The sequence below is a fragment of the Electrophorus electricus genome, chromosome 3 (genome assembly GCF_013358815.1).
Source record: "Electrophorus electricus isolate fEleEle1 chromosome 3, fEleEle1.pri, whole genome shotgun sequence".
Lineage (NCBI taxonomy): Eukaryota > Metazoa > Chordata > Actinopteri > Gymnotiformes > Gymnotidae > Electrophorus > Electrophorus electricus.
Genome location: NC_049537.1, coordinates 11,770,141 through 11,796,008, shown reverse-complemented (window position 1 = coordinate 11,796,008; position 25,868 = coordinate 11,770,141). Strand labels below are relative to the sequence as shown.

The 25,868-nt window shown below is 38.8% G+C and overlaps 3 protein-coding genes across 7 annotated transcripts; 1 reads left to right on the top strand and 2 right to left on the bottom strand.

Annotated features, from left to right (window-relative positions):
* The first annotated feature begins 4,222 nt into the window (after positions 1-4,222).
* tespa1 (thymocyte expressed, positive selection associated 1) lies at positions 4,223-15,550 on the top strand. 4 transcript variants are annotated; one of them, XR_003410695.2, is made up of 12 exons: positions 4,223-4,407; positions 4,931-5,102; positions 6,107-6,149; positions 6,867-6,907; positions 7,045-7,173; positions 9,462-9,501; positions 9,629-9,685; positions 9,790-9,885; positions 10,102-10,310; positions 11,114-12,103; positions 12,237-12,354; positions 14,627-14,708. XR_003410695.2 is itself a non-coding variant. In XM_027010955.2 (12 exons), exons 2-12 carry the CDS (start codon positions 4,949-4,951, stop codon positions 15,194-15,196), a joined length of 2,121 nt encoding a protein of 706 aa, XP_026866756.2. In that variant the 5' UTR covers positions 4,223-4,407; positions 4,931-4,948; the 3' UTR covers positions 15,197-15,550. The 4 variants fall into 4 exon arrangements, 3 of the variants coding, with proteins under 3 accessions (XP_026866756.2, XP_026866757.2, XP_026866755.2); XM_027010955.2 differs by adding an exon at positions 15,096-15,550 and having other exon boundaries at positions 7,117-7,173; positions 11,114-12,354; XM_027010956.2 differs by lacking the exon at positions 12,237-12,354 and adding an exon at positions 15,096-15,550.
* Positions 15,551-15,813: 263 nt separating this feature from the next.
* Positions 15,814-19,806, bottom strand: tarbp2 (TAR (HIV) RNA binding protein 2). 2 transcript variants are annotated; one of them, XM_027010957.2, is made up of 7 exons: positions 19,347-19,806; positions 18,568-18,885; positions 18,344-18,413; positions 18,116-18,233; positions 17,220-17,353; positions 16,923-17,115; positions 15,814-16,667 (listed from the first exon to the last, which is right to left on the bottom strand). In XM_027010957.2, the coding sequence occupies exons 1-7, from the start codon at positions 19,397-19,399 to the stop codon at positions 16,510-16,512; spliced, it is 1,044 nt and encodes a 347-aa protein (XP_026866758.1). In that variant the 5' UTR covers positions 19,400-19,806; the 3' UTR covers positions 15,814-16,509. The 2 variants fall into 2 exon arrangements, with proteins under 2 accessions (XP_026866758.1, XP_026866759.1); XM_027010958.2 differs by having other exon boundaries at positions 17,220-17,347.
* A 1,263-nt stretch (positions 19,807-21,069) lies between these two features.
* On the bottom strand, positions 21,070-25,078 carry zgc:66479 (uncharacterized protein LOC327541 homolog). Its single transcript, XM_027010909.2, has 4 exons — positions 24,810-25,078; positions 23,866-24,344; positions 23,458-23,605; positions 21,070-23,158 (listed from the first exon to the last, which is right to left on the bottom strand). Exons 1-4 carry the CDS (start codon positions 25,068-25,070, stop codon positions 21,812-21,814), a joined length of 2,235 nt encoding a protein of 744 aa, XP_026866710.2. The 5' UTR covers positions 25,071-25,078; the 3' UTR covers positions 21,070-21,811.
* Between the last annotated feature and the right edge of the window lie 790 nt (positions 25,079-25,868).

Genomic DNA, 25,868 nt, shown 5'->3' with positions numbered 1-25,868 from the left:
TATTATGAGACTGAGATAGTTATATAAAGCATAGTTTAAGGCCAATCTACTGTAATTATAGCATCTAACCTAAAGCTCCTCAAATGGACATGAAAATGATCATTTACAAGGGAATTCAAATATAAAGCTCAACCACACTCTAATGAAATACCTATTTTGGATGATATACCACACAAGACATTCCTTATCCAGTGTGTATCTTAACCCTAGACTACAAGTAGTCATCCCACTGGGATAGTACTTACCACTGTTTTACAATTACTAAATAACCCACTTTTGACATCTGTGTTACTTTAGAGTCACTAAAAATGACCAGTCCACTTTGACCCAAAAAAGCTACTGTTGTGGTTTCACATGATCTTTTTTGTATTTTGAGGTAGGCTTTAACACTTCAGAACCCTGGTTCCTGTCAGTGCTGTAAATAATTCTGTATAGGTCTGGCAAATAATTTCTAGAATGGTGCATTTTACGTCAAAATCTACAAAACCTTGGTTTTCATATAGCAAATGATGTAAAACTTTTGAAATGTTGATGGTATTCCCCTATAAATATTACAGTGTGGTGAAAAATAATATTGTTCCATATGGCAACACATTTTGTTCTAATTCTGAACTTATTTATTACCTGTCTTGGCATTCTGTTTTACATTGTATATGTACTGCAAAAATATTCATCTGCTTATATAGGCTTGGCTAAATCTTACACATTTACCTTTCTTTCCAACATGCTATATGAATTTTCTAAATATGAAGCATTAGTACAGATGTTTCAAAGGACTGTCCATTAAGGAATGTCCATAAGAAACAAAAAGTTAAAAAGATGCCACAGTGCCATAGGGTAACGTAAAGGCCTTTGTTTTATTTTCACTGGACATTTATTGTTTTGGTACAGACCTACCAGTGTAGGTTATCCTTGAGTATGCAGGTTAGAATGATACTGTATAAACATCATTCTCAAACACAAATTCTGTAGTTACTACATAATTTAACATATATTATGGGTCTTTTAGATCTTCATATTAAACATTTATAAAGATTATAAACATTTATAGCAGTAGTACATAGAAACAAAAATCGCATGAGTTAACGCAGCTACCTTGGATGAAAAGTGCGTTGTTTTATTTTCACTGCACATTTATTTACAAACATTCGTGGTTGACAAGAAACAAAACTTTATTTATCCATCCAGTAATGTTAAGTCAGTGTCATTTAAAAAGAAATGTGTGGTGCAATATAAATGATCAAAATTAATATAACTGTCTATTGCATTTTGCTACTTCATGTAGATTATAATAATGCCATTAAAAGCCATCATTCTGAGATGGAGTCTATAATTATTACATAATCATAAACATTTAGATTATGGCTCATATCAACATTTTAAGCATACATAAATGTAATAAACTATAGCGACTTGTTGAAGTTTGTCCAGACAACCTAAACTATGTATAGCGATTTTATGAATAACTATTCATTCAACCACCAGAAATCCATTCTAAAATCATAAACAGACACTAGTTAGTACCCTTTGCCCTAGGTTAAGAAGAGATTCTCAGAAAGATTCTTATATTTTGTAGCTGGATGGAAGACCCAAAAAGACCACCATCACTCCCCAACCATGACTGCCAACAACAGCAATGGGAAAGCAGTTTTTTCAGGTTCTGGGTGCAGGCTAATACACAAGGCTTAGGTTGATAAGAATGTTTCATTTATACTAAAGATTCCTCCAGTGTAGTTTAGTCCTTCAAGTATCCATGTTTTTGGAGAAACAAAACTATACATTTGTAGTGGTATATAAATGTGCACTTTTGGGGATCATTTGAGGAATCATCACACACACACACACACACACACACACACACACACACACACACACACACACACACACACACACACACGTTGTTGGTAAGAGTAATATTACATAAACCTAATCTGAACCTAACTTGCCCTGTGATGACATCTAGTGTTGGGTTGCAACATTGACACTGCATTTTAAAAAGACAGAAAAACGTTGAATATAAGAATATAAGACATAATAATGAGGCTAACTTACACTGAGTGGAAAATACTATCATGAATAACCATATCATTCCATGTGTTTATACATCTTAAGTCCACTTCATTAGAAAAATTTATTTTTAGCATTAATGTTCAATTTTAGGCTACATGATCACTGTTGGCTTGAATTAGGGTGGCAGGCAACTGTCAGTGCAGCAGTAATATTGACATGTAACAATTTCAGTAACACTGCTATGTCAGATACACTCATACCAGTACAACTCTACTACCATGTCAGCATCACTGCTGTGCTGAGAATGATTCCAAACACAAATAATATCTGGTCAGCAATGTAGCCAGGAACCAGCCAGAAAATGACGAGCAATGAACACGGTAGAGGGTGCTCCTATAAGATAAGCAATAAGATATGACTAATAATGTGGCCAGTGAGTGTATGTTGGAGGAAATGGTTTGTAACATAGTGAGTGGGGCATACATGTAGACATACATGCATGTATGTGTGTGTTTGTGTGTGTGTGTGTGTGTGTGTGTGTGTGTGTGTGTGCGCGTGCATAAGGGTGTGTGTTAGTGTGTTTATAATACTGGTAGGAGCAGTAATAGTTGTAACAACAAATATCAAGAATAATTTCAGTTAAGTACTGCTGGGTGTGTTAGCAATTACAGTAGCAGGTTATTTAGATATCCTCTTTCAGAAAGCAAAAAAAAAAGTCTACTGTGACATTATAGATAGGCTAACAAGAAAGACTACATACAAAACAATAAAATCACCACATAACAGATGGATATATCCATCTTTGTCATGTGTTAATGTGTTGCCTTTCATCTTCCCAACAGTTATAATGCTTTCTGGGACACAAGAATGTTCAAAATATGCTGAACAATGTCTGAAAGAACGTGGATCAATTATATATTTTTCAAAGCAAAAGTCAACCAGACTTACACAAAAAAGTAAAAGACTTGTAAGGCCATATATAAGGTCTGGGTGTCATGGTCACTGCAGCGTGTATATATTTGTGGAACAAACTTTTTTTGACACAGCAAAAACGTTTGGTTGGTATTGAGTTTGCATGTCTAAAATGTTGACGTCTAAGATGCATGTCTAAAATGTTGACACATGAAAATGTGACATTTGTAACAAAATTAACAAAAAAAGTGGTGTATTCCAGTTAATAAACAGAAGGCTTAGCGAGCATTAATTCATGAGCTCTACACTAGAGTTATTCAACTCCACACTTCCATTCCAAAATTTGGTTTTGATTTTGTTTTAGACTGCTGGTAATTGATGTACTATGTATTATGTTTATTTGCCTATAACTTAGTTTGACAAAGTGGTCAATCAGTGACATTAATGGTTCCCTGAGCTACCAGTTTTGACAAAACTCCCATACAGTTTCTCAGATTGGGGACATGGAGACCTCTGTTCCACCAGACATTGCCTTTACTTTTGCTTCTCATAGTCTCTATAATCAAAAGGCATCCTATTCTGACTTATACTGCTGGACGTGACACATACATCCATGAATGTGTGTATATTAGCACATTATAGAAATTTGATGCAAATCAAAAATGGACTGGCACATCCTTTATTGAAACTTTAAATGTCAGTAGATCCCAAGACCATGCAAAAATGTAAAATCATTTATGGGGAATCATTTATTTCAAAGTACTCAGTGCACAGTTACTCTAACCTCAGTACTGTTCCAACAAAACTTGCATTTTCCTTTCACAATCACAAGTATAACTCTTTTACCTATTAAAGTGTACTCATATACCTATTAAATGAGGCATAAATAGTAAAATACACACTCTACCATCTGGTGGGCTCAGATTTACTTGGTCGTCTAGGTAATATTGATTCCATTTCCATCTACGACTTAGGCACACAACTCACTGCTGAAAGCGACTGGGGTAATTGCTTCATAATTTAAGCCTCTGAACGAAGCGTCTTAATTTAAGCCTCTAAATGCTGGAAGAAGCATTTAAGGTATACAGTGAAATGTGCTGCTACCTATAATGATTGACTGCAATTGTTGTTTTAATCAGCATTTCAATATCAATATGGTGGTTTTAAAAGTTGGTCAGATAGTAAATATGCAAATAAGCAGCTGCTGGGTTTCCTTTATTTCAGCAGAAACTGCCTTCAACATAGCAACATTTCTTCCTCTCGCTGCTTCCGTCCTTTATCGCACGTCACGAGTCAGAACTGTCAGTGGAAGCAGCGCGAAAGTTTGCGTCGGCGGCAACAATGATTCGAAATGAGCATCTCTGAGTTTTTGTTATTAATGGAATGTCGAAAATGGAGTAGGCCATCGTGTCCTGGATATAAGATACCGGAGAGATGAACTGTGATGCTGCTGTTTAAAATCGAATTAGGAGTGAACTTGTAAAGGTAGGCATGCCAATCTACCTGCGGCGGAAATTTTCACAATTTGCAGTGGCATTTTGAAATAGGGTTAACGTGAATTTAACAAAATATGTAAAAACAGAGAAAATGCCATTAGACTTCAGAGGGTTAACGCGTTCGCGTTTCGAGTTAAACACGTCGAATTTCTCATTATGTATAACGAAATCACGAGTCTCAATTTCCCATTCTGAAAAGCAAGCGGCAAGTGGATATGTATTTAAAAGTTATAGGAAGAACCATGGCGGCTTTGCATCGATGCCATTTTACACTCGGCTATGTATGGTGCATATTTAATAGTCGTCGAATTTAGGCATTTTAAATGTTCACTTCAGAATAACAGAAACTGAACTAAACGAGGAATTTAAATCGTCGAAATTAACGTATTTTACGGATCGTTAAAGCTTAGGCTACCACACCATGTAGGCTCGGTACATGGCGCCGTTGGTTTAAGGTGAAATAAAATAAGAGATTAACTCAGGTTTGATGTACTTCCCTCTAATTTCTTTAGGCATTTTTGTTCGTGTCAATGGAGAGCCCGTCCTCGGCTGATAGACGGCAGGCTTGGGCGCACAGCAGCCGTTACTGGCTTACCCTGGAAGACTCAGAGCCGCGCGGTCCGTGTGCAGCGATCTCAGATCCATCTGCACACCTCTCTCTCCAGGACGAGGTCTTTACGGATGGTAAGTTGAAAGTTTGTTCTAAGATATCGAAGTTATAGCAAATAAACACTATTTTAACAGATAAAGGACGTACAAGTAGCCTCTGTGAAAAAAAAAAAAATTTGCGCGGAGGTTATTAAGACAGTGAATGTCATCAGATTAATCACTGTTCATCAAAGCTCGATGTTTTCTTGGACCAAAGTTGACCACACTTGGGATATCCCATAAGTCAGGGATGTCCAGTCTTATGATCAAAGAGCTATTGTGCCTGCAGTGTTTCACTGTAAACAACTTTAACAACATAAAAAACAGCACGCACAACCAAGAACCTCATGCAGCTAATCAGCTGGTGGACAGTGTGCTGTTAACATATTTGATACTAAAAAAAGTATCATAAGCATCAAAAATTTGAATATTGAATTTTCTAATTTGTAGTATTGAACAGCAATAACCTTGCAATATGCTATGCAATGGTAATGTGTAGTAAAGGGCTAGGTAAAATATTTGCCAAAGATGGTGTAAAGAATAAAACATAGTAAAATAACATACAAGAAATTAGTAAAATAAGATAAGCTAATACCAGTTTGCTTGGTGGACGTTTAGCCTACCTGACAGAAGGATCAAAGAAACACATCATATGTTGCTTATATTATTTATATTTTTCAGTCTTAGCACTAAATACCATGAGTAACCAGTGTAGAATTATTTGGCCTTATAATTTGTTTTGCCAAGTATTAGGATTTGCAGCATTAAGCAGATGGTGTGTGACTTTCTAATGATTTTTATTCTTTATTCAAAAAGAGAGTAAGTACAGCTTTTGAGAAAAGCTGCTACTAATAGAATTAGAATTTTTGGAGTGAATATATTTCTAACAAATATCTGTCAGTTTGTTAGAAAATTAATTTAACATGTTTTTTTGTAGAAAAATAGAATGACAAAAGTGATGGTGCTAAAATGGCAAACACATTTTTGTTTAAACATACACATGGGTAAAGAGAGCTAACTCTTGAATGTATTTTCCACAGGATGCTCTACAGGAAAGATTGAAACCTGGCTCCAAGGCTGTGGGTAAGTGTGTGTGTTTGTGAGCTTGTCAAGGAGGGCATACATTTGTCTGCATCAGAAGCAGAGCAGGTAGTTCAGTGTGGTTGAATACTGGGTTTGTCAAATTCAAGGCAATAAAAACAGTTGAATGGAAACTGCCAAGAAAAGCTGTCTGGTTAAAAATTATGACCCAAAAATAAAGGCATGCAACCTTATGGAGGGTCAAGAACCAGTTGTTTTGGCATCACATGGCTTACACAATGAACAGTTTTATTAAAGCAGTTTTGCTGAATATTTAGAAAGATGGTTTCCAAATGTTTGTTTTTATTGCACAGATGGCTTTAGTGTTTGATCCTTTAGTTGGATCTTGATGTGTTCCTGTGGGTGTTATTATGGCTGTTTTAGAATTATGGCAGTTTTTCAAACTTATTTTCCACTGTTTTGAGTAAGTATATTTCTATGAGATATTGTGGGACTTCTGACATCCTCCATTATCTCATTAAGTAAACGCCATAGAACCTAATGTCACTCCAGCAGTTGTTTTTGCAAAGGTTACTTCTTCCACAAAATGTATCATGATTCATACACAGTCCAGTGGGGTTGTGTGAGAGAGTATTTTTATCAGAGCATCTTGCTGCATGCTGATATGGCGCCCACGAACCATGCTGATTCACATTTGATAAAGTGACTGCTCTGTTTTCACTTTCCTACCTCAAACTCTCTCACTTTTTTATTTTTCAGAAATGAAGCCAACCAAGAGAACCTGAGTCACCTCACTGTGGGTAAGGAAAAGAACTTTGCAATTAATTTCTAGGAGCAGGGAGATAGGACTGTACTGAAATCCAGTGTGTTACATAACATAGCTGTACGAAGAGCCCTGCACTAACAGGTTTTTGGAAATTTGCTACTTATTGTTCAGATTGCTTTAGTGAATGGTCTCCAAGAGGTGTACAGAGTTCCTCTTCTCATATTCCCATTCACTGCACTGCAGAATCGTTGCTGAAGACCGGTAACAGTTTTGAAGATGATCTGAGCCTTGGGGCTGAAGGTAGGTAAACCTGTTACTACATCAATTTCAGAATTTACGTGAGCCATTTGGATTGTACTGGAGCCAGTAGTTGGTATCATTGCAAGCGGGAAGACAGTGTCACAGGTGATATATGTGACATATGTAAATATTAAGTTCAAGTTCGGTTTATTCGTCACATACATAGTCATACACAGTATAACTCGCAGTGAAATGGTGGAGAGTGCTCTGTCCAAACTGAGGAAGAGAAACAGGGGTGCATAGAGAAAAATATATATATGCAGATAAATATATATATTCTATGTATATACAAAATATATTAACAATGTATGTACAATATATGTATATTATGATTATATACACAATGTATATAGTTGGGTATATATGTACACAATCTACAGAATTTACAGATCCAGTTTGTATAATAACATATCTACAGTTGTGTAACAAGGTAATTGAGTATAAATCTATATATACAGATGTACAGATATACAGTCATGTTACATGGTGGTGGTGGTGGTCCCCACAGTTTATTCAGTTTCCCTGATTCAGGGCCCGAATGGCCTGTGGGAAGAAGCTCCTCTTCAGCCTCTCTGTCTTGGTCTTCAGGGAGCGGAAGCGCCTCCCTGACCTCAACAGAGAGAAGAGTCTATTGTTGGGATGGGTGGGGTCCTTCACAATTTTCCTGGCCTTGGTCTGGCACCGCTTGTAGTAGATGGTCTGCAGGTCAGGAAGTTCCGTGTGAGTGATGTGCTGAACGCACTACCCTTTGGAGTGCTTGTCTGTCCTGCTTGGTGCTATTCCCAAACCAGACTGTGATGTTCTCCGTGAGGATGCTCTCGATAGTGCAGGTGTAGAAGTTCCGCAGTACTTTGGAGGGCAGTCTGAAGTCTCTTAGGCGTCTGAGGTGGTAAAGACGCTGACGAGCCTTCTTTGCCAGGGAGTTTGTATGGCGGGACCAGGACAGGTCCTGCGAGATGTGAACTCCAAGGTACCTGAAACTATCTACTCTCTCCACCGTGGTTCCACTGATCCTCACAGGTTGGTAGTGCCGCTCCTGCTTCTTGCTGCAATCCACGATCAGCTCCTTTGTCTTACTGACGTTTAGGAGGAGATTATTTTCCAGGCACCAGTTTTCCAGGTGTTTAATCTCCTCCAGGTAGGCCCTCTCGTGTTGTCCGAGATCAGACCCACGACAACGGTGTCGTCAGCAAACTTGACAATGATGTTAGAGCTGGAAGTGGCTGTGCAGTCGTAGGTGTACAGTGAGTAGAGCAGGGGGCTTAGGACACAACCCTGAGGAGCTCCAGTGCTGAGGGTGAGGGTGGATGAGGCGCAGTTGCCCACCCGTACTGATTGTGGTCTGTCTGTTAGGAAGTTGGAGATCCAGTCGCACAGGGATGTATGCAGTCCTAGATCCCCCAACTTAGTAGAGAGTAGGGAGGGGATGATAGTGTTAAATGCTGAACTGTAGTCGACAAATAGCATTTTAACATAATTTCCCCTCCCTTCGTCCAGGTGAGTCAGTGTAATGTGGAGCAGATGTGCAATTGCATCGTCAGTGGAGCGGTTGTGGTGGTATGTAAACTGCAGTGGGTCCATGGAGGCTGGCAGTGAAGATGTGATGAAGTCTCTGACTAGCTTTTCAAAGCACTTCATCACGACTGATGTGAGGGCGACAGGGCGGTAGTCATTGAGGTCGGAGGGTCGAGGTTTCTTCGGGACGGGGACGATGGTGGACTGCTTGAAGCTGGACGGGACGATACCCGTTATTATCTAATACCACGATATTAGATGCGCACGAGCCTTTTCCTCTTAATCCTTCCTTTGAATTCCATAACACCTGTCTTAACTTGTTGTCTGCCTACTGTCACTTATTAGTTCTGTCCACACAGTGAAATGGAATGTATTTAAAACAATAATGTCATTGTAACACTAAGGCCCAGCCTCTTTCTTGAGTGACACCCTTGGGTTTTTTCAGTTAGTCTTTGTCAGGGGCTGTGTGATAGCTTTGATTATACACAAAGCAAAGCTGGGTCTGTCCGGAGAGGGGTCATCTCTCAACAAGGACAAACCCAGACATGAATAAGGCAATCTCACTAAATAGCCCCCAAGCATTTACAGGGAGACAGTAACAAAGAAAGCTACAGAGATCACACGTACAACTCACTGTGTGAATGAATAATAAGGGATAAAGAAGAGATTTACAAAAGTACACACAGAAATTAACTGTAATGACTTTTTAGAGCAGAGGATATAATTTGAGCAGATGTTGAGCACTTTTAATTTGCTCTGTCATTGTTTTATAGCTACAGCACTAGATGTTGGATCACGCAATGAAGAGCTTGGGTAAGAAATGTGCTCACTGAGATTCAGTCATTTATGCTAAAATTCTTCCTGTAATGGCTGAAAGTGTTCCTCTAACAACTGAATGTGATAAAGATATTTCATAACTTTCACTTCTTGTCACATACAGGTATTGCCCAATGCTCCTACCTCCTCCTAAATCACGCCGCAAAGACTACCACACAAGGTTAATAACCACTTTTCCTCTCTGCTCTTGGCTTCAGTTGTTACAGGTAGAGCTTTAAGTCCTTGATGTCACTGTTTTCATGTCATACACTTATGTATCAGCAGCACCCCTCAGAAGAGGCTTAACCCACCTTTCTATAACATGGGACAAAGCATGGCATCCAGTGCCTTCTCTTTCCTCACCACTAAGACTGCTTCTAGGTAATGCATCTGTAAAACAACAGGGTCTGTGCCTAATAACACTTCACACCTACAAAAAATTGTGAAGGGACGCAACTAAGAGCTTTGCCCCCATGGCCTAGTGATATTATTCATGTATACATTTATTCTCAATGTTGCATCGCAGCTTCTTGCTCAGTCTTTTTATCCATACTTTTGTCTTTGTCTATATCCCTTACTCTCCCTCTCATGCACTAGTGTATCTGAGGTCCTGCAGATGTGTGCTGAGGATGCGGAGGAGACCCTGTACCAGTTGGGGTTTGGCTGTGAGGAGCCGCAGGTGACTGCTCGTATCCCAGCTCGCTTCTTCAATTTCCCCTCCCAGCTCAGAGGCATCAACTTCCGCCTTTTCCTCGAGTCCCAGCTTCGCCGTATACGCGAAGAAGACCCCAACCTCTCACTTGCTAGTAAGGGTCAATACTACTGTCATATATGTACACAGTGGCTGTGTTAGTAAGATTTATTGCTACATTTATGAAGATGATTTCACATAATTTGGTACCTAATTGCATGCTTGGATGTGATCTCACTCCCACCTGTGTGATCCTAAATGGAAAGTAATCTAACCATGCCTGATGAGTAAGTAATGCAGTATGACACTGAGATTTCAAGTTGGCCTCACTTTCATGTATTATTAAACCATATACATGTTTTTAATATGGAAATATACCATATTAGCATATTGTGGTTATTAGTATAATATGCTAATATGGTTCAAATACGTTTAGGAGGACACTGAATAACATTTACATATGATTAGCAAAAACACTGAATAACATTTACATATGATTAGCAAACTGATCATATGCAGTTTTCATTTAGGAACTTTATTCATACTCTCACGGCCCGAGTGCCCCCAGGGCATTGAGCAGGAGCAACAGACTCCCTTGATGATATGAAACATTTAATGACAGAAAACATAAAGGACACTCATGGCACTCACACATAATAACACTAATAGACAGGAACACGTGGGGTTATATTAACAGTGGCTACACACTCTTTGACACTAACATTACACTAACACGAACAGTGACCAACCATGAGGCCCACACTGACAGGGGTTTAAATAAACAGACATACACTCAACGTTAACCCAACATTTTCGAAAGCACTTCTATGTTCATATTTATAATAAATTCAAAGAATAAGTAACGTTAGCTATTTGGTGTAGTTGTCTCAAGTTCTTTTTCGGTTCCTCTGTGTGCAGGTCGTTTCCGTCAGGTGGAAGTGTTAACAGCCATGGCCAATGCTTTCTACTCTCTCTACTCTCACGTGTCCCGCACACCGCTCCAGAAGCTCGCCCCGCCTGAGTGCAGCTTCTCTTCGCCCACAGTGGAACGCACCATTGGACAGCGCTTCTTCCCCAGTGTCCGCACCGAACCCCGCTCTCCTGTGGAGCGCCTCAAGGACACAGTTTCAAAGATGTGCCTGTACACGGGCTCTCGCGGCTCTGACTCGGCCTCTCCGAACAGCTCACCCCGGAAGAGGAACAGCCTGCCGGATGTGGTCGGCATAGTGCTGGGGGACGGTGCAGGTAGAAGGAGGCCACGAGGAGGGCAGAGGGGCGTGGCCCCAGGATGTGGGTGGGGAAACACAGCCAGTAGAGCCAGCTCGGAAGAGGGAGATGAGAAGTCGGTACAGGTATCTGAAGTGTCGCCTGCTGACAGTGTGACTGATCCGGAGAAAGCAGCTAATGCACACAAGGAGAGGATCCAGCGCTGGTCTCAGTCAGGGAAGAGAGGTGGTCTTAAGGCAAAGGCCTACCTGTTGAAGTCCCATGATGCTTCTCTGGAAACTACACAGGCTCGAAACTCAAGAAATGACACGGACATAAATGAAGGTTCTATTGATTCTCCTTCAAATAATGCCACCTTGAACAAACATATTGACACCAGGGCACGAGTTGCTGTAATTTCCTATGATGTCCTTTGCCCTCATGTAGTGGAGTGTGTGCATCAGGGACTTTACCTATGTCAACAATCAGACACTAATGGAGCAGTGGGATCATCTCCTGTTCAGATGCTAAATGAATCTTCACTTCAAAGAAAGCTTGAGCCAAAAGACAAGCCATCAGAGGATGCACAAAAACAGATTTGCCCCAAAGACAAGCCATCAGTGGATGCACAAAAACAGATTTGCCTGCCACCTGGGGAGGAGGATGGGTATCTGGTGAAAGTACCTTCAGAGCATTCACAAGGTGACCTGGTGTCAATTTACCCTACCATCACACAAAAGTCACCATGCCAGATCATGGTAACTGGCTGGGAGGACGACATCACTATACTCCACAGAGAACCACACAAGGACTTTACCTCTGTGTATTCTGATAGCACTCCCAGGTTGCCTTCATCCGTGTCAGACAACCCAAGTTACCTGAGTCCCATAAAACCCCAAACCAGCCATATTAGCAGATGCCCTAAGCAGGCCAACTCTTTTGAGCTGGAAGAGGTAATGTAGATACCTATATTTTATCAGTACACACTTTTCACTAGTGTTTGTTCATCACTGGAAAAGAGGCAATCTGCTGAGTTACAGTATCCTCTCTATAGATTATTAAAATCATTTGATGCTGCCTACACCCACTTCTCTCTACTCACCATCTTTCTCTGCACTCACCATCTTCCGCCTCAGCTAAACATGAATGATTCACAGCAGACACTAGACAAGTTTATACTGTTAGAAATGCAAGTTTCATTTATATATAGCACATTAAACAAAACAGTTTACTAAAGTAACGTAATAAGCTAAATATTACTAAATAATAACTAAATATTACCCACCTATTGCCCACTCTCTAAATGAGGCACCACACAGACATACATACATATGATAGTATTCACAGTATTCACAGGCATAATAAAATCTGCTGTCTCAAAAGACAATGAATAAAATTATGTTTTAGGTTTGCATTTAAAAAGGGATACAGTTGAAGCTTGACTAAGCTTGCCTAACTGTTCCAGAGTCTTAGTGCTGCAACTATAAAAGCACAGTGTCAAATCAAGTTCTACATCAAAAAATATTCAAAAATCTTTTGTGTGGGATTTAACATGAAAGGTAAGAAATCTCAGGTTTGCTAGATAGCTTTGTATTTAAATGGGTGAACCAAATATAATTATTTCTGTTTTACTGTCATTTAGTTGGAGAAACCTATTGGGCATCCACTTTTTTAAAGCTCATGAGACTCATTGAGCCTCTTGAAGGAGCACTGATCACCAGACCCTCAGGAGAAGATATCAGCATAGCAGCATTAGTCATCAGCAAAGCAGTGAAATTTTTTTCATATAATTTGTTCTAGTGGTAACTTGTATATAGAAAATAATACAGACCCTAAAATTTACCCTTGTTGGACTCTAGAACTAATAGTAGATTAAGAAGAAAATGTATTGTCTCTCGTAGCAGAAAAAAAGTTCTATTTCTAAAATATGAAATAACCAATCAAGTGCTGTATCCTTGTTACCTGCATAGTGGTTGAGCTGCTTTGTGAGCACAGCTTGGTATACCATGTCAAAAGTAGAGCTATCAAAATCAAAACAAAACAAATGCCACAATCAGCAGCAAGTAACAAATCAGGGTCGCTTTTACAGTGCAGTTTCTGTACTGCATAGTAAGATAAGCCAGACTGTAAAGCTTCAAAAAGGTTATGTTTAAGGTTTGTTTAAGAAAGCCGTAAGATGATTAAAAATGTTTTCTAAAATTTTAGATAAAAATTACAATTTGGAAATGGGCTAGTAGACATGCAAAGTTTTAGGATTGGAATTGTGATTATTTTAGGAGGAGCTGGACCACTGCATGTCTTAAGATTTGCAGGAACTGTAGCAGTATGAAGACATGCATTTATAATTGTGCAATCTTAGATGTGTATTTATAATTGGCAGAACATCATGGCCTAGAACATCAAAGGCTTCTTTGAGGAACCAGAGTGGGACAACAAGTGGAGATGTAGTAGCCTTCATATGAAACATTGTCTCTTAATTGTAACAGTAATACTGGTTTAAAACTTCCAACTTTTGAAGCATTTGATAGATTTAATAGATTAGTTAATTAAAAAATGGTTTGATATCTAATCTTTGCAATCGTTTCTGAAAAAATGTCAGACAATCCTCATATATTTCTGAGGATTCTCTTCAAGGCCTTGAGAGGTTCAGGGGCCAAGTACCAAATTAATTATATTCAACAGGACCTTTGGTCTGTGCCCATTTTTGGGATACACTGAAAAATATTCTGCCCATGCAACTTTAACAGTCTCTTGAAACTTAAGTAGACAGGTTTTCAGGATATCAAAGGATATTTGCGGTTTCTCTTTTTTTCATCTGTGCTCTGCTCTTCTGCACTCTTTTGTAAGAGCTCTAGTATTATCATTCAACCAAAGTTGAGTACTAGGTCTATATCTAACTTTTTATGGAGCAAATAAGATCAAGAACATTTTGCATGAAGAATAAAACAAGTCCACCACCTCTTCTGTGTCTGCCTAAGAAAACATATCATGATCGATAAGGGAGGATTTGATGTAGGCCGTTGCAAACCGATAGATACTGAAACGCGGACACAGACATGGGTGTAGTTTCTTATTGAGGCTACAGGTCGAATCGCTGGCAGCTATGTTTGTCTTCATAATACTGGAGACATGTTAATGTGGTAATGTTTAAGTATGCAATGCTTACTGAAATGATTGCTGGTTTGAATGTTGAATAACCACTACATACATGTTGCTTCCATATAGGTGCACAGTGCAGGAGAGGAGGAGAGCATTTCACAGTGCAGTGCATTCACACTGACTGTTGCTGCAGCTACTCAACAGAAATGTGAGTCATACCAGTTACTCTTTCTAGCACCCACACAAAATACTTCTACAGAAGTATTAGGACCAGTTCTGTGCTTCATAAGCAAGTGTAAGAAAACAGCTTATTGTTTTATTACTTAAGCTGAGCCAATTACTGTAAATACAGTGTGGAAAAAATAACAAAGTATGGTAAAAAAAAAAAAAGGTGTTAGGGAGAAGTTCTAGAGATTAACAGTAGTTTAAACACATATAAGGTGTTAACTTTCAAAGAATGTCATCTTGCAGGAAATAATGATGAAAACCATGAAGTTAGCAAGCTGTATTCTCAGAAAACCATCAAAAGAACTGAAAGAATTCTCATTAAGATTTTCATCAACCAGTCAAATTTGCATGCATTCATTTTTATCAGATTTGCCTTTGAGAGGGGACAGTTTCCAGTCAGACAGCAGTGGCTATGCTGAAGAAGACATGCAGCAGTCTCTAACCACCCTTATCAAAGAGATCAACTGAGGTCAAAAAGAAAAAAAAACAACTGATGTCACACTTCCTTGAGCATCTCTGCCCATCTGGTGTTTAACTTAGAAGATACAGAGCAGACTTTCTCATAAGACAAAGAACAAAGGTCATCACAACAGCTGTCACATATTTTCTTTTTTCACCTTTCTTTTGAAATGAAAAGCCAGCACATATGTAACAGTAGGAATGCCAAAAGCTAAAGTACAAAAGGCAACTACTGTACAGCATTTTGCCTTCTTTTCTAATTAATTGGGAATCTGAGGGATGAACATTGTTGGCTCCTGGTTTTGAGCTGTTTGAATGTAATGAAGAAACTTGGTATTGTATCATGCCATAACTTTGATTGCCTTTGATTTTGTGCTGCTGTGCCCTTGTTTTCTCTGGCTGTGCTGCTGCAGATGCTTCAAGTATTTATTTGTCTCATGACATTTGTGAATAAATTATTTATTTGCATTTATCAACCCTTTTTTTTGCATAAAACAACCACAATCATTGACATACATTGTTGTAAATTTCAACAGCATTATTGTTCTTTGCCTTGTACACTATGAACATGAGCGTAAAAACATTATTATCTCACTTCTAGAATGAATCATAAATCTCCTACAGACAACTGTAAACTATGTGCCAACTTTATTTCATATTTATTCATATACAATATAAAATGTTAGCAATTACATAGTATACATGGTCTTAAGTAAACACCATAGAGGTCACAACTACATGGCACAAGGAGTGTTGTGCATTCAATGACAAAAAAGATTCTTCCCATATGAACCCATTAAAAACAATTAAGTTTTAAATAATTATAATTCAACCTGTATTTGAAACTGAATACATATGTATTTCTGACTTTGATTTGAAATTTTGGAATCCAGTTATATAGAAGGAGAATCAACAGCATGTTATGACCAGCAAGCTTCACTTCTTTTAATTAAAAATCTGAAAACAAACTACATGGTTAGTTTGAAAGTCAAATGGTAAATACAAAAAAGATTAAAATGTAGGAATATCAGGACAAGTCCCAAGATAATTCATCAATAAAATTCTTCACATGGGTAACTGACTCAGTTTAAAATGAAAATCACCAATTTTCTTGATAGTTATTGTAGTATGGGAGAGGGGAAGGGCAGTTCTGAATCCTCTTCTGGAAGAGCCTCTCTGGGAGAGTCAAACATCTTTGGACCATAATAAAGTGGAACAGTGTGGGCCAATAACATCCAGTAATCCTGCAGCTGACAACACTGCAGTCTGAAGAGGTAAACTTATCAACTCCATGAATTCATGTTCCCACCATGAGCATGGCCTCACTTTCCTCCAGCCATGATTTTGAGGTACTGGAGAGCATTGTATGCTGCACTAGCCCGAGCTGCATCCTGGCTAGGAGCGAACCCATGACACACAGTGATGGGCTGAGTGGACAACTCCACCAGACACTGGTACAGGCCACTAAGACTGCGCTCCTCTGGACAGGACACACACACACATATATATGCACACAATGAGTTTAGGTATTAAATCTCTTGGTTAATAAAGCAGGTTTAAAAAAGTCTGGACATTTTCTAATTGATACAAATGCATGGTCTAATTCTCTTTCAGAACGGAATAGGTAACAACAGTGAAAATCCATTTGTGCCATTTGCTTTACATTAGGAGGAACTTCTGTTTGGCAGTTATTACATTTCAAGAACAGAGGAGAAAAGTCAATCATGATACTTACCTATGTCCAGGTAGCTGACGTCAAATCGCTGCTCTTCAGAGAGGTCGTGGAGCAGTGAGCAGAAGTTGGAGTTGGGCAAGCCCAGAGGGTTACTACGCAGCTGCAGGATCTTCTCCCCAGCAGAGTTCCGCAAAGAATCCCATGTGCATCCGAAACCTTTACACTTCCCTCCCTCTAGCCTGCCGCTTATGTTCTTAGGTGCACAGCAGAGAGGAAAAAGGAGAGATGTACAGATGAGGTGTGTCCCGGTGCACTGTTCCTTGACACTTCTACCCATACAGCAGGAGCCTTCCTCACCAAATTGAAGGTGTCATCCTCAGCTTCTGCTTCATGACTGCTGCGCATGTCTACAGGCACATCATGTATCCGGGAAAGCATCTTTGCCGCTGCGTTCCGCTTGGCAAGTTTTTTGGATGTCCCACTACCTTTGTCATTCAAATCAAACATTTTTTGACAAAATGCTGACTGAACACCGCATTTATGATTTTAAATATAAAATAAATAACACAAATGCAGCGTCATATATATGACAACATAATAATTGCAGCATAAACTGATCTTACATTGAATTTTAAATGGAGGAAAAAAATGTGATCCAAAGGACATGAGCATATCAAAGTTGTTGATGCCAGATGGACTGGTTTGAGTATTTCCACTCTTGTCAGCCAAGAACAAAAATATGAGGTTACAGTGGTGACAGGTTAATCAAAACTGGACAGAGGAGAACTGGAAAAATACTGCCTGTTCTGGTTCATTTTGATTTATGCAGCGATTTGCACATGGTACGGTCAGAATTTGCCAAAATCTACATGACTTAATGGATCCAACCTGCTTTGTCTCAACAGTTCAGGGTGGTGGAGGTGGTTTCATGCTGTGGGGAATGTTGTGTTGGTACACGTTAGGTCCTGTAATATCAGTTGAGCATTGTATAAATACTTTTATGGCCAAAATTTACCCATTTTATAAAGGCTACTTCCAGCATGATAATGTGCCATGTCAAAAGGCTCAAGTTCAATCACCAACTGGTTCTATCACCATAATGTAACCAACTGGTTCTATCTATCACCATAATAATACACTCACTGAGACTCTCTCTCTCTCTCTCTCTCTCTCTCTCTCTTGTCAAAAAAAGACTGAGTGGTAGCTGGCAGAAAATGTTCATGTCAAAATGAGTTCAGGTACATAATATTTACCAATCTCAACAAATCTCTCCACTCTGCATGTCATGGTGAACTCTTTGCGGTGTGCAGGCCCAGACTCCTGGGTCACTGTGTATTCAGGTAAACGCCAACCTTTTTGCACCACCAGCTCCTATAAAAAGAGGTGAAGTTTTATACATATTTTCAACATAATAATCTATTATATAATGTATGTACATAAATAATTGAATTAAAAATATATACAAACAGGTTTAAGCTGACCTGCAGAGCTCCAACTGGATTACACTCAGCTTGCTGGCTAGAACTGGAAGACTTTATCTCTGACTGGGAGCTGTGGGAACATCAACACAGAACACATGACAAAACCCCTGCTAGTGTCAGAAAGCTAGAGAGGTTTCTATAATAAATCTTATATATATTTGCATGAAGCAGTTGTTTCCGGAATGGCAGTTTAGCCGAAATGATCTGTTCTGTTCTGTTCTTACCAGTCTCCGTCCAAGGCAATGTCTATGCTCACAAATCCCTCTCCATCCATTCCGTTTCCTCCTAAGCCTCCCAGCATCCCTCCTTTGAGCATCTTCAGGGCGGCTTCTGCGGCCTTGTGTTTGGCGGCCTTCTTGCTTGGACCCTGGCCCGTGCAGTTGATATCTCCCACAGACACGCGGAAGGTGAAGTTGGGCTGGTGGGCCTGGCCTTCGGCCTTCAGCAGGTCGTACACCGGGGTCTTGCCTATCCGCGTTCCATACTCCTGCAGCAGACTGATGGGTGTCTTCCCGGGGTTCACAGCCAGCATTTGCTCAATACTGAGGACAGAAAGAGCAAAAAGTAAAAAATATTACAGACTAATTGTAAATTTCTGCTTCTGAGAAAAAGAAGATGAATGATTCAGGCTAGTCCAAGATTTTCAAAGAAAAGCCACCGGTAAAACTAAACATACACTTACATAGCTACATATACGGAATTATTTTTCCACTCAAACTAAAACAACCTATAGTTGTAGGTTAATAAGGCAATTCGACCTATACTCGTATATTACAACTAGCCTATAACTAGCTAGATACTACCACTACGTGTGGTAACGTATATACGGTTCTCTAAAAACTGCCAACAATAAATATATCAGCTACATTAAAGAACTGAAAAACAAATCACATGGTATCTAGCTAGCTACCTTAGTGAGATCGTGTCATCCTTGCGGTCATAGCTAGCTACCGATACCTAGCCAACGGACGCTAGGCAGAAAGCCATCCCAATAGAACCTCACCTGGTACACCCAGAGTTTCGCTTGCTGCTACCCGGGGTTTTCTCGTCGTTCATTCCCCAATAACAGATAGAAGGGCCACTTGTTTACGATTGCAGATTCCCCCCAAAATAATCGAACCCCCCTTGATATCATTAGCTAACAGTTTTCCTTGCGGAGAAATCTGTAACACGAGCGGGCATCCCCTTCTCCTACAGCCCCACATAATCTCACAAGACAACAAGGGGTCATATCGTAGTGAAGCACGCAACGGTAAGACTTTTACTACATTCAAGTAAAGCATTTTTCACGCAGCGTGAACATTATTAACTGTTCTGTGGTCTGATTAATAAACATTTGCGATTGTTTGATGCATATAACACAAACCCTTTACAAAGGTCCTATTATTTAAGGCAGTTACTTATTTTTTTTCCTGCTACATCTTCTTTTGGAGCTTTATGTCAGCTTCAACTCTCTACGTACCCGTTTTTTGAAGGAGTCACATGACTAGATTTCAAAATAAAAGTTGTAATAGAAACGACAATATGGTGGTAAATGTAATAATAATAAAAATATTTTTGAATTAATTTGATTACAATTAAATAAAATTTTAATTTTGTTAAAAAAAGGTACTGAAGTATACTTGGTCAACAGGTATAAATAACCCAGAAGACATTTCCATTTTAAAATTATGTCTATGATCTATGAAGAAAATACAGTTAGCTACATCAGTCTTTTCAGTCTTAATTTAATTGATCATATAGTGAATGAGGAACAATAACTGGTTTGCAAATGTTCACATTTTTAATACCGCAAAATGATGTAAGACAATGTCATATGAAGTGGTCATATAGAGCAAGTGGTTGAAAACTGGAGTTCACTGAGATCAACCAGTGATATTTGTAAGATACAGAAGCCTCAAACAGCATAAACAATGCCATTAAAAACCCTTTATGAAGAATATGGTCCTTTTCCCTACAGTACATGGAAGCATTCCAGAGAGGAATGAATAATGGAGATTAAAGGCGAAAATACCAAGCAATGCTGCATTTGCCTGCCTGTGGTCTTATTTTAAGTTACATTCCAAATTACATTGTCCTCTGCAGAATGACCCAATTTCAAATTGTTAGCACACAGAAAGAAAAGTATTATAGGGAATTGGAATTTCAATTGCAATTGTGAGATAGAGTCTGCTGTAAACTGTGCTCTACACAAGCCATTGGCACCCACAAGACAGCCATGTTTAGATGTTTCATTAGAAGTGCACCAGCTGCTTTGCTTTTCTTTTGAAGGAACTGTAGCACCATCTACAGACAAAAGAGTACAGCACACCATCATCACCATGAGTTTTTCCCTTACAGTACACACCGCTTAACAGTAAACAAACATTTAGGGTGCTCTTCTCCTGTTATGGATAAGTTCCTTTTTAAGCACTCATGTATGCATTTAGTTATTGTTATACAATCATACCAATATTTGTCTCAAACATGTTAATCTTTTGCTTACTTTGCACTTTCAGCACAAGCATCTGTTTGATTTGGGCATTCACTGAAGCACTAGTATGCTTTAGGCATTTGAAAAGCTCCAGTCTATACTACGGTCATACAGGAGACACATGTTCACCCTGTAGCTCAGCATTAGTACAGCAGACATGAACTCATGACCTTACTGCTGTAAATACATAACCAGTGTCTCATTTCAAGTGACAACTGCACACAACAAAGAAGGGTAGAGACTGGGGAGGTAGTAGAAAACATAGAAACTGGTTTATTTAAAAAGTCTAGTCTAGTTGAAGGAAGAAAATCTAAATAGAACATGTTTAAAATGTACTATTATCACCTACAGTGATGTACAACTTTTACCCTTTTTGTTGCTAAAGTTTAGCAAATAGAGCAGTTCCCATCTTAGAGTTTAAATATACAGTTTGAAAGTACATATCATGCCCTATATGTTTGAAAGGGAATAGCTGGGGGAGGGGTGTAGTAGAGACTGTATGTAATGGAGTTTTGGGCCTTAGCAGGTGTTAAAGCCACTCCCTCTCCCAACTCTGTGAAGGGGTGACGAAAGAGGAGACGATGAAGGAAAGAAAGAGAGAGTGTAAAATTTCATCATGGACGAAGAAAGAGAGTTTGATGATATAAATAGGGAGTGGAGAGGGAGGAGTCTTTCTCTCAAAATACTATTATTCCATAACTCAATTTTGGCCTCATCCAGTTTTGGTGTTCAATCAGGAAAAAAAGTGCAAGACTAAGGAACTATATGATAAATATCATTCAAATTGATCAAAAACCGTTCAGAGAAAACTGGGAGGCTTATTTATTTTTCACACAAAAGTATTTTTGTTAAAGAAACAAAGTCTATAATAGTTTTGAGAAAATTTGCTCATCTACTGCCACAACAGCCTCTTTCACAACATGTTATCTCTGAAATTTTGCATTTATTTTTACTTTTTTTTTTTTTGTTTGTTTGTTTTTTTTCCCTGAAAAAAACTAGTCCTTGCCAGATTCTGGAAGCTCTCTCTCTGGTTCATGCTCATTCTCTGCCTGGACAATGCCTACCAACTGTTCCTCTGAGGTCTCATTTGCACCAATATCTATCTCATCTGAAAGAGTGTGCAGCCCTTTCCCAGCAGCCTCTGATTTATGATTTTCTGTGTCATTTTCTTTCATCTCAATAACCCCCATGTGCCTCTCTTTGGATGATGTCTGGATTTCTTCTTCAACATTCTCCTCTACTTGCTTCTGAGCAAAGGACTCATGATTTTTATTTCTGACATTGTCTTTAACCTCTGATAGACTCTGAATCTCCTTTGTAACTTTCACCTCCATTTGATCCTCCACTACAGTCTTCTCTGTTTCAGTAGCAGCCAAGCCCGAATCCTCTAAAGGAGTCTGGATCTCCTTTGCATCAATCTCATCTATTTGCTTCTCTGTTTCAATTGTGATCATGTCGATCTTCTTTGGTGGGTGCTGAACTACCTCTGCAACATCCACCTTCTTTTCTTCCTCCAAAGCATCCTCCTCCTTGTTATCAATTCTATTACCTATATCATCTGAAGCAATTTGTATCGTCTCTGTTTCCTCTAAACATTGCTCACTTTCTTCAACCTCTTCTGTAACAGTAGTTGCTTCTTGTCCAGTTACACCTTGCTCCTCAGCAAATTCTTCCTCATCTTTTTGTTCTTGTTCCTCAGTAATTTCTCCCTCTCTTACTTCTTGCTCCCGAGTAGTCTGTCTTTTCATTTTCTGCTCCACTGCAATTTCTTCCTCACTTTTTTCTTGCTGCTCAGTTACCTCTTTCTCCTCTATTATGCTGAAATCCTCAGCAATTTGTCTTTCCATTTCCTGCTCCTCTACAACTTCATTTTTTTCTTGCTCCTCGGTAACTTCTGTCAACTCTCTTGTATGGAAGTCCTCAGTAATTTCATTGTCTTTTGTGCTGAAGTCCTCAGTAACTTCTTTCTCCTCTCTTGTGCTGAAGTCCTCAGCAATTTGTCTTTCCATTTCCCACTCCTCTACAATTTCTCCCTCATTTTTTTCTTGCTCCTCAATAACTTTTTTCATCTGTCTTTTATTAAATTCTTCAGAAATTACATCACCGTTTGTGCTGAAGTTCTCAGTAACTTCTTTCTTCTCTCTCGTGCTGAAGTCCTCAGTAACGTCTTTCTCCTTTCTTGTGCTAAAATCATTAGTAATTTCTACCTCCTCTCTTCCTTCAAGTTCATCAGCAAATTTTTGCTTAGGATGTTCTGACCCCTCTTCAGTTGCTTGCTCCTTGTCATCTGCTGTGTCTGCCTGCTTATCAAATTGAACCTCTTTTTCCACTTTGCTCAGTTCCTGAGATCCAGACAACAAAAATACAAATCAGATTTTATAAAAATAAAGAATTTACAATTAAACATATATAAATGGAATAGATGCTTAAAATCTATTTTTCTCTCATTTTGCCTCTAAAATGCACTTAAGGTCTTGGTCATCTAAATGCAAAAATTACATATGATTTCAAAGGAACATGACAGGCTGACACTGAACGTCAGACACTCTGCAAGTTAAGACACTCTGCATGGCTCCATTGACAGATTTTTTCCTGAATGCATAGCAATCCCTAAGCTTGCACTGCCTCACAGGTCTTATACCTGGGTCTGGACAGCCTCTAGCTGGGTAGTGAGTTGGGAATGAAACCTCCTGGTGCTGGTCTGATGATCTTCCAGACTCTTCTGCAAAGACTTTATCTGTTCATCAACAACCTTAGACCTCTTAACTTGCTCTGATTCTAGAAATTCTCTGACAGAGAGATGATAGCAATAACATTTTAATTTAAAAGACCTTTAACATATACACTGTTGTAGTTATGAGAAATGTTCTAAATTTTAGCAAGAGTCATTCTCTAAACTGGCAGTTGTGCAAGTCAAAATAACATTCAAAGATTTAATTACAAAATATTTTCACATTTACAAGTACACTGACTTAAAATAAAAAAGCATCTACATTGATAAGTTATTTTCACAGTTAGAATTTAGCAACTAAACTGATTGGCCACTTACTTGACATTTATAAGTTCCTGTGCAGTTTCATCCATTGCTTCCTGGTTGTAGAAAAACGACTCTTTTATCACATTAATCTCAAGCTTTTGGCCCTGCAGCTGAGACATCAGAGCATCCACAACTGATATTTGTTCATCTAGACGTGATTTTGTGACCGAAACAGTGTTGGATAGCTTGGAAATACTAATGGTTAACTCAGAATTAGTACTCAGGATGTTGGTAACACTTTGTTTCACAGTTTCCAATTCATCACTTTTGTTCTTGATTATGGCATTTAGAGATGCAATGGAAATTGTGTTCTTTTGGAGCACAGCTAATTTTGAGTTCAGTTCAGTTTGTAAATCCCAGACTTTGCTCTGAATGTCTCTGTACTTGATTTGTTCAGAAGCAGCCAGGGCTACCTCAGCCTGCCTCTGAGATTTGGTATAGGCCTCTTCCAGAGCCACTAGACGCTCCTCAAAACCGCCTACACTGGCAAGCTAAAAAAGAGAAACAAGAACATCAGTACAGTGATGAACTACCAGGTATACTGTTACAATATATATCTAGATACTTATGCATGACCAGTTTATATTATCATTTCATCAAAGAGGCTGGGGTTGCTATTGGCATACTTCTCTACAGGACCTGACCTTCCTAAAACTAGTGTTGTCAAAAGTAACATGATCTTGGGCTCTACCAACAGTGCAACTATTAATGGCTTGGGTGCCTGGCAGCATTCCATAGTTCAGTATAAGGAGTTCAGTTCAAAAGGCTTGGGCACTATATGAGCTGTTTCTCTCGGATATAACAAGACATGCACAAATTTATTTAAGCTTTTATATTTCATCGCATCACAAAATTGTATTTTTCCCCAAATCTTATTTTGCAACAGAGCTTGTTGTTTATTCAAACTGTACAACATAGACTATGAACAAATCCCAAGCGTAAAATATCCTACCTACCTGAGCATTACCTGTCCCCAAGTGTTGCTGCAACTGTGTGATTCTTGTCTGCATGGATGTCAGCGCTTCCGACAGACTGTCGATAGTTTGCTGATGTTGATTACAGAACCAACCGATTGTTGATCCTCCAATAGCGACGATAAAAAACAAACTAATTGGGAGAACATATTCGTGAATTCCTCGCGAATGTCCAACTGAAGGTTCTAACAATAACAAACTTTCGTCCTGTTTACTGTTGTTCTTTCCCTTCCGCCGTGGCATCTCGCGCCTGCAGACAAGTAACCAAGTGCTCTGAAGTTCAGCTCCCACTCAGATTTATCCAACCTCTTGAGTAAGCCCTCCCGGAGCTTTTACCGCTGAATATCGTTACGATTAGATGTGGGTGTAGGGTGAATTAAATATACGTTTAAGGTGCATCGACGACTACTGAATAGCTGCTTGTACTTGTAGCAGCAAAGGGCGTGACCCCGTCCTCCAAAGGGGTCGCAAAGTTTTAGAGTTCTACTAACTTGCTTAGCTTTGTTATTTAAACTTAAAAATTTAGCATACGTTATGTGAAGCCGCAAGCCTGTTTCTTCAACGCGAATAAAAAACAAGTCAGAAACTGTCGAAATGATGACTTTAAATATGAGAAACTTTCTCACAATTTATGTACCTCGTATAACGCGAATTTCTTTTCCATAATTTTACATCTCGATATTAAATCTCATTACAAAAAAGGTTTTTCACATAATGAGATTTTTAGAGAGCTAAGCGCATTCGTGATTTGTCTTCAAGAGTGATGGATGGGCCTCGTTTTATATTTGCTTTAATTTAAGGTTTTGTTAAATAACTAATTATTTAACTATAACTAATAACATTATGTGGTGTAGTTATCAATATTCTTTTATGTTAAAATTCCTTTGTGTGTACTCAGCCAATATAATTAGAATAAATATTATTTTATAAATAATTAGCAGAAGGCCTTGTTCCCACTTCTTTGAAGAAGGGTTTCAATCTTGTTATCGTTGATAATAAGAAATATAAGAAAAGAAATATGAAATATCTTATTTAAATTTG